Below are 15,021 nucleotides of genomic sequence, written 5' to 3'. Positions count from 1 at the left end.
TTGTAATGGCTCTCTTTGTCTGGCCTAATTTTTGGGAGGCTCACTAGCTTCCTCACTCACTTGAAATGGTTCTCTGTGTGTTCAAGGCCCTGCAGTGTCTGGCCTAGTTTTAGGGAGCCTCACTGTTGGTTACTGTTGCTCCTGCCAGGCCTCCATGTTGGCTACTGCTGATCCCGGCAGTTCTCTGTGTACTTAATGCCATGCAGTGTTTGGCCTAATTTTTGGGAGGCTCACTTTCTTCCTCACTCACTCTTAATGGTTCTCTGTGAGCTCACTGCCATGCTAGGTCTGGTATTAATTTTTGGAAGGCTGACTGGCTACCGCTTCTACCTTGTTCACTCTGTCCTAACCGCTATGCTGTGTCAGGCTGAATTTTTGGGTGGTCCCTATGCCTACCTCTGTTTTAACCAGGCTGTTGCACAGAATTAGGCATAATGGTGCGATTAGGCAGCCTCAGAGGCATCCATACATGCTGCCCCTGCTGTTTCCTGTCCATTTCCGTTGTTTCCATCAATTTCTGATGTTGACAGGTTTTCACACGACCTTCTCTCTACTGAACTTGAGTCCCCTCAAAAAAATGCTTGACTCTCCCATTGACTTCAATGGGGTTCGTTACTCGAAACGAGCACTCTAGTATCGGGAAATACTCTGCTCGAGTCATTTTAGTACTCGCTCATCACTAATTATTACCTCACCTCACAGACATATAATATTATTACCTCACCTCACAGACATATAATATTATTACCTCACCTCACAGACATATAATATTATTACCTCACAGACAGTCACCGGCCACATATGAACCAAAATTAGTTTATTCCAGTCTGCGTGTTTTCTAGAAATAAAAAGAGAGAATTATATTTAGTATTCTATATAGTATTCCTTCCATTCTGGAGTATCAGAGGAGTCACAAAACCGCAAACCATCATTAGCCTCAGCTGTCAGGGATTATATGGCAGGGATCGGCAGCCTCAGCTGCCAGGGATGATGTGACGGGGATCGGCAGCCTCAGCTGTCAGGGATGATATGATGGCGGTCAGTCAGCAGTGAGCTGTATCATGCTGAGCCCTGTAGTCCCCTCTGTGACATGCTGGGCCTTGTAGTGTATGCTAAAGGCCACGAAGAACAATCCAAGGTGACCAATCCAGCCAAAAAGTATTATTATTATATTATGAATAAAGGAGGCCTCTCTCCGCACGTCACATGAAGGAGACCGGCCTCTCTCCGCACGTCACATGAAGGAGACCGGCCTCTCTCCGCACGTCACATGAAGGAGACCGGCCTCTCCCCGCACGTCACATGAAGGAGACCGGCCTCTCCCCGCACGTCACATGAATGAGGCCGTCCTCTCTCCGCACGTCACATGAATGAGGCCGTCCTCTCTCCGCACGTCACATGAAGGAGACCGGCCTCTCTCCGCACGTCACATGAATGAGACCGGCCTCTCTCCGCACGTCACGTGAATGAGACCGGCCTCTCTCCGCACGTCACGTGAATGAGACCGGCCTCTCTCCGCACGTCACGTGAATGAGACCGGCCTCTCTCCGCACGTCACATGAAGGAGACCGGCCTCTCTCCGCACGTCACATGAAGGAGACCGGCCTCTCTCCGCACGTCACATGAAGGAGACCGGCCTCTCTCCGCACGTCACATGAAGGAGACCGGCCTCTCTCCGCACGTCACATGAAGGAGACCGGCCTCTCTCCGCACGTCACATGAAGGAGACCGGCCTCTCCCCGCACGTCACATGAATGAGGCCGTCCTCTCTCCGCACGTCACATGAATGAGACCGGCCTCTCTCCGCACGTCACGTGAATGAGACCGGCCTCTCTCCGCACGTCACGTGAATGAGACCGGCCTCTCTCCGCACGTCACATGAATGAGACCGGCCTCTCTCCGCATGTCAAGACAATACAGGAGTGTAGACACAGAGCCAAGACAATACAGGAGTGTAGACACAGAGCCAAGACAATACAGGAGTGTAGGCGCAGAGCCAAGACAATACAGGAGTGTAGGCGCAGAGCCAAGACAATACAGGAGTGTAGGCGCAGAGCCAAGACAATACAGGAGTGTAGGCGCAGAGAAGAAGCGCCCCCAACAGGGAGAAATACAACTCACATCTAAGAAACTTCCCATTGCAACGGAAAGGAGTATTAGCAACACTTTTACTGAAGAAAGAATACAGAGATATTCTGAAACGCTAAAAAGTTGCTATCAAGTACATAAGATAGGAGAATTTGATCCACTGTGCCTGTATTCACACTGAAGAACTGCGACCAGCGCACCAGCCAATACAACCAGCACATCATGGAACTCTAAGATTCCATCTGTCAAGAGTTAGGGGAGAACGCCCCTCCACTACTACAACCTCGAGAAATGAGCACCGTCTGCTACAATATGGTCCCAGCAACAGGAGACTATCTGCCAGTATAGAGAGACCGACACCGATTTACCAGAAGACGGGTGAGAGGTGGTTATCCACCATTCTATGCAATACAGAGACCTGTATAACACGTAACATCCTGTGCTGACAAAGAGTTACCATTAATACAGACATTGCAACATCTAGAACGGTTTCCTTCTTACCAATCCCCTACAGAATACAGACCAGACTATAGAGTTAAATGACAGACGGATAACGCAAAGAAAACGCAAGAGACATCTAAAAAGGTATAAACACTAGTTTGGCACATACGTAGATCCACCTCAGACGCTCACAAGGGCCCCGCAATGCCGCAAGTAGAGAGAGAGATTTCCGCATAAATCCTATGTTATCCAGGATATACCAATTGGTTTTATGATTAATGTAAATTTCATCATATACAAATAACTTCATGTAGAGTAAAACAAACGCCATTGTTTTGTAAATGTTTTACTGGTTTATTAAAATTGTGTTCATGTATTAACCCTAAGACCCCCAAGAATAGGTGCAGGCAGAAATAGGTGGCACTGGCACATAAATTCCCAGCAAGCAGCTGCATGCACAACCCAGTGGACAGAGGTGGCGCTGCAATGGCCCGACCCAGGACAAGGAAGGAGTGCGGAAGAGGAGTGGGCAGAACCGACCCAGGACAAGGAAGGAGTGCGGAAGAGGAGCGGGCAGAACCGACCCAGGACAAGGAAGGAGTGCGGAAGAGGAGTGGGCAGAACCGACCCAGGACAAGGAAGGAGTGCGGAAGAGGAGTGGGCAGAACCGACCCAGGACAAGGAAGGAGTGCGGAAGAGGAGCGGGCAGAACCGACCCAGGACAAGGAAGGAGAGAGGAAGAGGAGCGGGCAGAACCGACCCAGGACAAGGAAGGAGAGAGGAAGAGGAGCGGGCAGAACCGACCCAGGACAAGGAAGGAGAGAGGAAGAGGAGCGGGCAGAACCGACCGGAGACAAGGAAGGAGAGAGGAAGAGGAGCGGGCAGAACCGACCCAGGACAAGGAAGGAGTGCGGAAGAGGAGCGGGCAGAACCGACCCAGGACAAGGAAGGAGTGCGGAAGAGGAGTGGGCAGAACCGACCCAGGACAAGGAAGGAGAGAGGAAGAGGAGTGGGCAGAACCGACCCAGGACAAGGAAGGAGTGCGGAAGAGGAGTGAGCAGAACCGACCGGAGACAAGGAAGGAGAGAGGAAGAGGAGCGGGCAGAACCGACCCAGGACAAGGAAGGAGAGAGGAAGAGGAGTGGGCAGAACCGACCGGAGACAAGGAAGGAGTGCGGAAGAGGAGTGGGCAGAACCGACCGGAAACAAGGAAGGAGAGAGGAAGAGGAGTGGGCAGAACCGACCCAGGACAAGGGAGGAGTGCGGCAGAGAAGCGGGCAGAACCAACCGGAGACAAGGAAGGAGAGAGGAAGAGGAGCGGGCAGAACCGACCCAGGACAAGGGAGGAGTGCGGCAGAGAAGCGGGCAGAACCAACCGGGGAAAGGGAGGAGTGCGGCAGAGGTGGCGGTGCAATGGCCCGACCCAGGACAAGGAAGGAGTGCGGAAGAGGAGTGGGCAGAACCGACCCAGGACAAGGAAGGAGTGCGGAAGAGGAGCGGGCAGAACCGACCGGGGACAAGGAAGGAGTGCGGAAGAGGAGTGGGCAGAAGTAGAAGAGGAGCATGACATGACTGCGGGAGCGCATGGTGATATCAAAGTATACTGCGCACAGGCTGCTGCAAGCAATCACATGTTCAGGAATTGGCCACAGCGGCCCATGCACAGTGTACTGTGATATCACCACACACTCCCACAGTGACATCAGACCAGATGGAGCGGGGGGGGGGGGGGAAGGGGGGTTGGGGGGCTTTATATGCGGACAAGCTTCTATGGTCCTTAATCAGCAGCAGACTTGCCTTCTTTTCCATCTGAAGGATTGACAAAGAATTTCCGAGTGTAATAGTGATCCGGGACAGTCAGCTGCCGCTATACGATGAGTTACGTACTGTTGGTGTAAAGGATTGTACAGAGAAGGATCTTCCCGCTTACCTTATATCCCGCACTTGATTCGTGCAGCACATCTGTGTAACCAAAAGAAGCGACAGAGCAGACAGCAGAGCGCGCCGCAATCCAAACTCCATATCGAAAACCTTAAAAAGAAAGGACACAAAAACAATAAAGAAAAAGCAGCAGAACTTCTCTTTACCGGTGATTTAAATTCAGTTGTTTAAAAATTAAAGAAAATGAAAAAGTATTACAGGATTTATTCACAAGGTGGTCAATACACAGGGTGTCGGGGGCGGGGGGTGGGGCCGATAGGCAGGAGGGGTCCGGGGGTCCTAGCCCAGTGGTTACATCCTCATAGGGGACAGTTACATTTTTCTTCATTGAGTTTTTGTTGCACCCTTGTACTTTGCACTAGCACGGTCAGGTTCTCACAGTGCGGCACTTGTGTAGCTTGTCCCGTTAGTGTATTTTGGTTGTGTTCGTTGTGCTGGGGGCAGTTTTGTGCTGGGGGCAGTTTCTCTATGACTTTTACATCAGCTTTATATTTACTATACCTTTGCTACAAAAGGTCGCTACCTATCAGGGTGACTACCTATGGGGCGTATGGGGGGGGGGGGGGGGGGGATAAGCTACATGTAGAATACCACCCAACAAGGCACCTACCTGCAGAGTGGTCTAACTACTATATTTATGCCCAGAGAGAGTAACTGACTACTATATGTGTGCACAGAGGGACCTAAATATATGGGGACCTAACTACTATATGGGAGCACAGAGAGTGCCTACAATATATGGAGGCATTCTGTTAGACCCCAAAGGGCCTAGGGTTAGAGAGGGGAGAACCAAACTTCCCGAACTGAGATTCGTAACGATCGTTGCAAAATCCTGGCCTCACATTGTATATTACATTACAGCAAAGGCACATTGTAATCCCTGGCAATCAGAACACATACATTTACACTACCTAGAGACAGTAAGGGTGAGGCAGGGTTACAGAGGCAAGGTTATAGGGGCTGGGTCAGAGAGGGTTATAGAGGGAGGGTAAAGAAGATTGATTAGGTATCAGGGACAGATAGAAGATAGTGTGAGGGCAGTAGTGTAAGCTGTGTAGCTGTGAAAATCAATCCTGTCCTGCCACTTTGTGTGTCAGTACATGCTGTCCACAGCTCTCCTGGGTGAACTTAACCCTTTAATAAGGTAAGAGTATGTTGAACCAATAATACGGTGGTGTCATAGGCCGATTCCTATCATTCTCTCCTGAGGAGATTGGCCACCAAGGTTGAAGGTACGTGGGGGGTGCATCTGGTGTTGGTGATATTGATAGATCTTGTAGTTTTCTCATGGATAAACAAACCCTGGAGAAAAGTAGCCCTCCATTCATACAGCCCTTGAATAGGGGTGTACTCCACCTCCTCACCAGGTTCAAAATTATGCATGAACTTCAGGAGGTAATTCCTTTTTATGGAGCTCCTGTTTAGAAGCAAGGCATGGTTATGTAGGACACCCCCCTTCTAGCAGCTAAGTTCTTTTGTATTGCTATTGTGAGCGAGTTTTGGAGCGTGCGAGTTTTTGTCTCAAGTCTGGGACTTTAACCCCTTCAAGACCAAGCCTATTTGCACCTAAAAGACCAGGCTCATTTTTCAAAATCTGACCTATCTCACTTTATGCGCTTATAGCTCAGTGATGCTTTAAAGGACAACTCCCGCGCTAAGGAAAAAACCCAAAAACCAATCAGAAACCTAGCTTTTATACTTCTCATCCCTCCTGAGCTGTCACTGTTTGAATTTCCCTCCGTCTGTGTACCTTCTGATTTCTAGTCTTGTTCTTCATTTCTTCCTTGCTTCCTGGTTTCAGCTTCCCATGATGCACTTTGGCTGCTGTGACACTGTAAGTGCCTGCCCCTCCATTCACTACAACTCCCATCATACACTAAACATGACCCCCTCTCTGGCTCTCCTCAGTCAGGCTGCTATATACACACACACATACTGTCACCTCACTGTAGTGTACATTCTGCAGGATTAGGTCAGGGCAGCAGGGGAGAGATAAGACGGGGTCTGTGTAGCTGAGATGCCGGGAGTGAGGAGAAAGATAAGCAAGTGACATCACTCACTCACTGAGTCCACTCGGCAGCAGGAGGGAGTATGGGGGAGGGGGTCCTGTAGCTGGTTATGTGCCGGGAGTCAGTCACCAGTCACTATTGAGTTGCAGAATGACAGATGGCTTACAGTTGCTCAGCCAATGGGAGCTGAGCAAGCAGAGTCACCTGACCAGGCAGGGGAGGGGGAGGCTGGTGTGACAGGACCTAGACCCGCCCTCCTGCTGATGACTCATTGTCACTAGAAGGAGCTGAGAGAGCAGCCTGGTGACGACAGTAATTAGGTATGAAGGAGTTTCTTACACTTCCTGGTGGGGGATGGAGGGGGGAAAAGACAGGGAATGGAGGCAGATAGGTGATTGAAGTATATTACAGTGTTATATAACTTTGTAATGTGCTTCAATTACTGGGAAAAAGTTTTTCATGGGAGTTGTCCTTTAACCTCTTAAGGACATAGGACGTACCGGTACGTCCTATGTCCTCATTAGCACTTCAAAGCGGGGCCGCGTGGCGGCCCCGCTTTGAAGTGCCGCGATCCCGGGTGCCGCGTGTAGCCCGGGACCGCCGCTATTAGCGGGCACGGTCCGATCGCCGTGCCCGCTAATTAGCTAATCGGAGGCAGCTGTCAAAGTTGACAGCTGCCTCCGATTACCGGAGGCAACGTTTCCCTGGTGTCTAGTGGGGGAGATCGCTCCTCCGGGACCTTGTCCCGGAGGAGCGATCTCCCTGTCTGATGCCGGCCGGGGACGCGTCCAAGATGGCGCCGTCCTCGGCTCGGCACTCGTTTGTTTCCGGCTGCAGCAGCCGAAAGCAAACGAGTGCCGATCTCATGGATCTCTGCAGCATATCTATGCTGCAGAGATCTCCATGAGAGATCCAAGTGTATATACTAGAAGTCCCCCAGGGGGAATAACCCTAACCCCAGGGGGAATAACCCTAACCCCAGGGGGGAATAACCCTAACCCCAGGAGGAATAACCCTAACCCCAGGGGGGAATAACCCTAACCCCAGGGGGGGGAATAACCCTAACCCCAGGGGGAATAACCCTAACCCCAGGGGGGAATAACCCTAACCCCAGGGGGGAATAACCCTAACCCCAGGGGGGAATAACCCTAACCCCAGGGGGGGAATAACCCTAACCCCAGGGGGGGAATAACCCTAACCCCAGGGGGAATAACCCTAACCCCAGGGGGAATAACCCTAACCCCAGGAGGAATAACCCTAACCCCAGGGGGGCTTCTAGTATATGTGTAAAAAAAAAAAAAAACGTGTTGTTAATAGTAAAAATCCCCTCCCATAATAAAAGTCTGAATCACCCCCCTTTTCCCAGGTTTTAAATAAAAGTAAACAAATAAATAAATAAATAAACATGTTTGGTATCGCCGCGTGCGTAATCGCCCGAACTATTAATTAATCACATTCCTGATCTCGTACGGTAAACGGCGTCAGCGCAAAAAAATCCCAAAGTGCAAAATTGCGCATTTTTGGTCGCATCAAATCCAGAAAAAATGTAATAAAAATCGATCAAAAAGTCGTATATGCGCAATCAAGGTACCGATAGAAAGATCACATCATGGCGCAAAAAATGACACCTCGCACAGCCCCATAGACCAAAGGATAAAAGCGCTATAAGCCTGGGAATGGAGCGATTTTAAGGAATGTATATTGGTTAACAACGGTTTGAATTTTTTACAGGCCACCAGATACAATATAAGTTATACATGTTATATATCGTTTTAATCGTAACGACTTGAGGAACATGCATAACAAGTCAGTTTTACCCCAGGGCGAATGGCGTAAAAACACATTTCCCCCAAATAAAAGAAATGCGTTTTTTTTTTTCAATTTCACCACATTTTGAATTTTTTTTCTGGTTTCGCAGTGTACTTTATGCAAAAATTCAGCCTGTAATTGCAAAGTACAATTAGTGACGCAAGAAATAAGGGGTCATGTGGGTCTCTAGGTGGAAAAATGCAAGTGCTATGACCTTTTAAACACAAGGAGGAAAAACCGAAAACGTAAAAACGAAAATGGGCCATGTCCTTAAAGGGTTAACGTATGCTAGCGATTCTGAGATAGTTTTTTTCGTCACATATGGCACTTTATATTAGTGGCAAAATTTGGTCACTACTTTGTGTGTTTTTTGTGAAAAACATCAAAATATCATGAAAAATTGAAAAAATTAGCATTTTATGAACTTTGAAATTCTCTGCTTCTAAAAAAAGAAAGTTGTATTACATAAATTAGTTACTAAGTCACATTATGAATATGTCCTCTTTATTCTGGCTTCATTTCATAAACATATTTTACTTTTTTAGGGTGTTACGGGGCTTAGAAATTTATCAGCAAATTACCACATTTTCGTGAAAGTTTCCAAAACTGATTTTTTTAGGGACCAGTTCTTATTTTAAGTTGATTTAGGAGATTTGTATACTGGAAACCCCCATAAGTGACCCCATTTTGGAAACTAGACACCTTAAAGAATTAATCTAGGGGTATAATGAGCATTTTAACCCTACAGGGGCTGGAGGAAAGTATTCACCATTAGGCCGTAAAAAAATGAAAAATTAAAATTTTCCAATAATATATACATTTAGATTAAAGTTTCTCATTTTCAAAAGGAACATGAGAGAAAAAGCACCCCAAAATTTGTAACACGGGTTCTCTTGAGTACTACGGTACCCCATATGTGGGCGTAAACCACTGTATGGGCACACAGCCGGGCTCAGAAGGAAGGGAGCGGCAATTAGCTTTTCCATTGCAGATTTTGCTGAAGAAGTTTCCGAGCGCCAGGTGCATTTGCAGAGCCCCTGTAGTGTCAGCAGAGAGAAAACCCCCCATAAGTCACCCCATTTTTGAAAGTACACCCCTCAAAGAATTCATCTTCGGGTAGGATGAGCAATTTGACCCCACAGGTGTTAGAAGAAAGTATTCAAAATTAGACAGTAAAAATGAAAAACTCAAATTTTTTCCAATAACATGTTTGTTTAGTTTGAAATTTTTCAATTTCACGAGGAAAAAGAGAAAAAAAGTACCCCAAAATTTGTAACTCAGGTTCTCCTGAGTAAAAAGGTACCCCATATGTGGGCGTAAACCACTGCATGGGCACACAGGAGGGCTCAGAAGGAAAGGAGCGCCAATTAGCTTTTTCAATGCAGATTTTGCTGAAGAAGTTTCCGAGCGCCAGGTGTGTTTGCAGCGCCCCTGTAGTGCCAGCGGAGTAAAATCTCGCCATAAGTCACCCCATTTTGGAAAGTGCACCCCTCAAAGAATTCATCTTCGTGTGTGGTGAGCATTTTGACCCCACAGGTATTAGAGGAAAGTATTCAAAAGTAGACAGTAAAAATGAAAAACTTGAATTTTTCCAATAATATGTTCCTTTAGTTTGAAATTTCTCAATTTCACGAGGAACAGGAGAGAAAATTCACCCCAAAATCTGTAACGCAGGTTCTCCTGAGTAGAACAGTACCCCATATGTGGGCATAAACCACTGTATGGGCACACAGCCGGGCTCAGAAGGGAAGGAGCGCCAATTTGCTGGAGCAAAACCGCAGCTAGTAACAGTTATTAGAATAGCGCAGTTACTAAAATACAATAAAAAAAATTAGATTACAGGTAATGTGGGGTGGTCACAGGCAACCAGGGGTGGTTACGGGTAATCTGGGGTGGTTACAGGCAGTCTGAGGTGGTTACGGGTAATCTGGGGTGGATACGGTCAACATGGGGTGGTCATAGGCAACCTGCTGTGGTTACGACAACCTGGTGTGGTTAGAGGCAACCTGGTGTGGTTAGGGGCAACGTGGGGTGAATACGGTCAGAGGCGGCGTGTGGTGGTCAGAGGCGGCCTGCGGTGGTCAGAGGCGGCCTGCGGTGGTCAGAGGCGGCCTGCGGTGGTCAGAGGCGGCCTGCGGTGGTCAGAGGCGGCCTGCGGTGGTCAGAGGCGGCCTGCGGTGGTCAGAGGCGGCCTGCGGTGGTCAGAGGCGGCCTGCGGTGGTCAGAGGCGGCGTGCGGTGGTCAGAGGCGGCGTGCGGTGGTCAGAGGCGGCGTGCGGTGGTCAGAGGCGGCGTGCGGTGGTCAGAGGCGACCTGCGGTGGTTGCGTGCAATCTGGGGGGTTACATGTAATCTGGCATGATTACGGGCAACCTGGGGTGGTTACGGACAACCTGGGGGGGGGTTACAGACAATCTAGAAGTGTTACGGATAGAGTGAAGTGCTTATAGCTAATCTGGGGTGATTACGGACAATCTGGAGGGGGTTACGGGCAACGTGCGGTGGTTACGGGCAACGTGCGGTGGTTACGGGCAACGTGCGGTGGTTACGGGCAACGTGCGGTGGTTACGGGCAACGTGCGGTGGTTACGGGCAACGTGCGGTGGTTACGGGCAATCTGGGGGGTTACGTGCAATCTGACGTGATTACGGACAACCTGGGGTGGTTATGGGCAACGTGCGGTGGTTACGGGTAATCTGGGGGGGGGTTAGGGGTAATTTGGGAGTAAACTGCAATTATTACTATAATAAAAAGTGTGTGTTTATTTTTTTTGTATGTTTGTCACTTTTTGTACTTTACACATTCATGTTCACTGTATTACTATGATTACTGTGATATTTTCTATCACAGTAATCATAGTTCAGTGACAGAGACCAAATTGGTCTCTGTCACTTTAAATTTTCAGAGCTTGGCTGGTTATGGAGCGCATGCGCACTTCATAACCAGCCAGGACACGGAAGAGGAAGGAGCTCCAGGAGCAGGCGAGTATATGGGGAAGGGGGGGGGGGGGGGGTGACTGGGGGGGTGGGGGGCGACTGGGGGGGTGACCTGGGGGGGTGGGGGGCGACTTGGGGAGTGGGGAGGACATCACTTTTTATCCCCTGTCACCAATCATTCATGGTGACAGGGGATAAAAAGTGCCGGCGGCACATGGCACAAGCGATCAGCGGTATATAGTATATGCCGCTGATCGCTTGTACCGGGACCCCACAGGGGGGGTCCCGATGACTGCCCCATGACTGCCCCGGAGGTAGCGGAGAGCATGGGGCTTTCATTCATTTTTCTTTTTTGATCACTGTGAACAGACATTAGTCTGTTCACAGTGATCGTGGCGGCCATCTTGGATCCGATGGCCGCCGCGGGAGGGGGGGTTACTGACTGGGGCACTAGGGGGCTGATCTGGGGACTGATTTTTACCTATTTCATCTCCCCCCACCGTGGATTCACGTGGGGGGAGATGAAATACAGCGGCGGCACCGGCCCATTAGTGACCGCCGTTTCGGCGGTCACTAAGGGGTTAATGGGGGTCAGCTGCGTAATCGCAGCTGATCCTCATTATCTCCGGTGCTGTACACAGATGAGAGTGGGATCGCTGTCCCTGCAGCGATCCCGTTCTCATCACAAAGCCCCTGTCAGTCAGGAACGTATATGTACATTCCTACTGCACAAGGCATGTGCAATAGGAACGTATATATACAGATGGCTGACGTGAAGGGGTTAATATTCTGGGACCTTAATATTCTGGGACCTTAATATTCTGGGACCTTAATATTCTGGGACCTTAATATTCTGGGACCTTAATATTCTGGGACTTTTAGAGGAAAACAAATTGTTTATTTGCTTTTGAATACATTGTTTGCTTTTGTTGCTTGTTTGTTTCTTTTTGTTTAGTTATACATAATATCCCCATAAAAATGAGCGCCATGTTTGACAATGCCGCCCAATGTATATCTTGTGCGATGTATGCAATCCATGATCAACCGATTGTGGGAGATGTATGGGGGGGAGGGTATATACCATTGTGGGAGATGTATGGGGGGTATATACCATTGTGGGAGATGTATGGGGGGGGTATATACCATTGTGGGAGATGTATGGGGGGGTATATACCATTGTGGGAGATGTATGGGGGGTATATACCATTGTGGGAGATGTATGGGGGGGGTATATACCATTGTGGGAGATGTATGGGGGGGTATATACCATTGTGGGAGATGTATGGGGGGGGGGTATATACCATTGTGGGAGATGTATGGGGGGGTATATACCATTGTGAAGCCCAGATCCTGGATCTAAATGAGCAGCTGCAACGATTGAGATAGATCGGCAAACTGGAAAGGCGTCTGCTGCTGACTGAGGAAGCACTCCAAGGGGTAGATGGGGGAGGGGTGATAGCATGGAGGTGCAGGAGGAAGAGGCAACTAGTTGTGTCACAGTTATAAAACGGAATAGAGGGAAGAGTGTGAGGGAGGCCAGTCCTGATCTGGCACACCCCAACAAGTTTGCCAAATTGGGGATGAGGGGGATGCTGGTTCAGGGGGGCATTGCTGCAGCAGCACACTGACAGCCAGGGGGGTGTCTGCTCCAGTAAGGTGGGAAATAGGAGTTCAGGGCAGGCCAGGCAGGTACTGGTAGTGGGGGACTCAATTATTAGGGGGACAGACAGGGCAATCTGTCACAAAGACCGGGATCGTCGAATATTGTGTTGCCTTCCTGGCGCTCGAGTTCGTCACATCGCGGATCGGGCTGACAGATTACTGGGAGGGGCTGGCGATGACCCAGCAGTCATGGTGCACATTGGCACCAATGATAAAGTTAGAGGTAGGTGGCGGGTCCTTAAAAACGAATTCAGGGACTTAGGCAGGAAGCTTAAAACTAGGACCCCAAGGTGATATCCTCCGAAATATTACCTGTACCACGAGCCACACCTGAGAGACAGCAGGAGATTAGGGAGGTAAATAAGTGGCTCAAGAGCTGGTGTAGGATAGAGGGGTTTGGGTTCATGGAGAACTGGGCCGACTTCTCGGTCGGTTACAGGCTCTACGGTAGGGACGGGCTGCATCTCAATGGGGAGGGGGCAGCCGTGCTGGGGGAGAAGATGGCTAAGAGGTTGGAGGAGACCGGTGGGGAGGGCAACTACAATATAGTAAGTAAAGACAGAGTAGATGGAGAGCTGGGCCTAGATTATGGAACTGGGGGTGGAGCAGCGAGAGGGGATAGAATAGTCACTAGTGATAAAAGGAAAGGGAATATGGACAAACATATATAATGTATGTATACTAATGCTCGAAGCCTCACTAATAAAGCTGAGGAATAAGAACTCATAATGGTGGAAGAGAAATACGATATAGTGGGGATAAGCGAGACCTGGCTGGATGAGACCTATGACTGGGCTGTTAAAGGGAACCTGTCACCCCCCGTGCCGGGGTGACAGGCTCCCGACCCCCCGTTAGAGCCCCCTATACTCACCTAATCCCGCCGGGTCCCGCTTCTGCAGGTGGTCGGGTGATGAAGATCTCAGCCGCTGCAGCCCGGAGCGCGCACTGAGAGATGAGTCCAACGCCCATAGAGAATGACAGGAGAGTCCAGCGCTCCGTCATTCTCTATGGGCATCGGACTCTCCTGTCATTCTCTATGAGCGTTGGACTCATCTCTCAGTGCGCGCGCCGGGCTGCAGCGGCTGAGATCTCCGTCACCTGACCGGATCCAGAAGCGGGACCAGGCGGGATTAGGTGAGTATAGGGGGCTCTAACGGGGGGTCGGGAGCCTGTCACCCCGGCATGGGGGGGTGACAGGTTCCCTTTAATATCCAGAGTTATAGTCTATTCAGAAATGACCGTAAAAATAAGAAAGGGGGAGGGGTCTGTCTATATGTTAAAGGGGTAGTGCGGCGGTAAAAAATTATTCACAGAATAACACACATTACAAAGTTATACAACTTTGTAATGTATGTTATGTCTGTGAATGGCCCCCTTCCCCGTGTCCCACCCCCCCCACCCGTGTACCCGGAAGTGTAGTGCTTTATACATACCTGACACACGTCCGCCATCTTGTGCCAAACGTCATCTTCGGCCGGCCCGAACACCTTCGATCTTCCCGAGTGCCGGCGGCGTCATCAGCTGCTCAGCCGCGATTGGCTGAGCATAACTGTGCTCGGCCAATCGCGGCTGAGCAGCTGATGACGCGGGCGGCACTCGGGAAGATCGAAGGTGTTCGGGCCGGCCGTTTGGCACAAGATGGCGGACGCGTGTCGGCACGGATCAGGTATGTATAATGCACTACACTTCCGGGTACACGGGTGGGGGGGGTGGGACACGGGGAAGGGGGCCATTCACAGACATAACATACATTGTGTGAATAATTTTTTACCGCCGCACTACCCCTTTAAATCATGCCTTAAGCCCATCCTGCGGGAGGATATAAGTGATGATAATGTGGAGTCTCTTTGGGTAGAAATAAGAGGAGGGACGAAGAATAATAAAATTCTTATAGGAGTGAGTTATAAACCTCCAAGTATAGTGGAAGAGTCAGAAAATCTTCTTATAAGACAAATAGATGCGGCAGCGAAGCAGGGGGACGTCATTATTATGGGGGGGGGGGGGCTATAACTACCCAATATACCAATATATACAGGAAAGCAGGGGGACGTCATTATTATGGGGGGGGGGGGGGGGGCTATAACTACCCAAATATATACAGGAAAGCAGGGGGACGTCATTATTATGGGGGACTATAA

At 49.6% G+C, this 15,021-nt stretch overlaps 1 protein-coding gene across 2 annotated transcripts in view; it reads right to left on the bottom strand.

The window, feature by feature from the left end:
* RNASET2 (ribonuclease T2) overlaps positions 1–15,021 on the bottom strand; it is a 113,368-nt gene that overhangs the window by 73,986 nt on the left and 24,361 nt on the right. For both annotated transcript variants that reach the window (XM_069954381.1, XM_069954380.1), the window contains exons 2-3: positions 4,460–4,560; positions 778–838 (exon numbers count right to left, since the gene is read on the bottom strand). In XM_069954381.1, the coding sequence (XP_069810482.1) occupies positions 778–838; positions 4,460–4,551 (153 nt within the window). In that variant the 5' untranslated portion in view covers positions 4,552–4,560. The remainder of the gene's footprint in view (positions 1–777; positions 839–4,459; positions 4,561–15,021) is intronic.

The sequence above is a fragment of the Dendropsophus ebraccatus genome, chromosome 15 (assembly GCF_027789765.1).
Source record: "Dendropsophus ebraccatus isolate aDenEbr1 chromosome 15, aDenEbr1.pat, whole genome shotgun sequence".
In the NCBI taxonomy this organism is placed as follows: Eukaryota; Metazoa; Chordata; class Amphibia; order Anura; family Hylidae; genus Dendropsophus; species Dendropsophus ebraccatus.
This window is presented reverse-complemented; position numbering and strand designations above follow the sequence as displayed.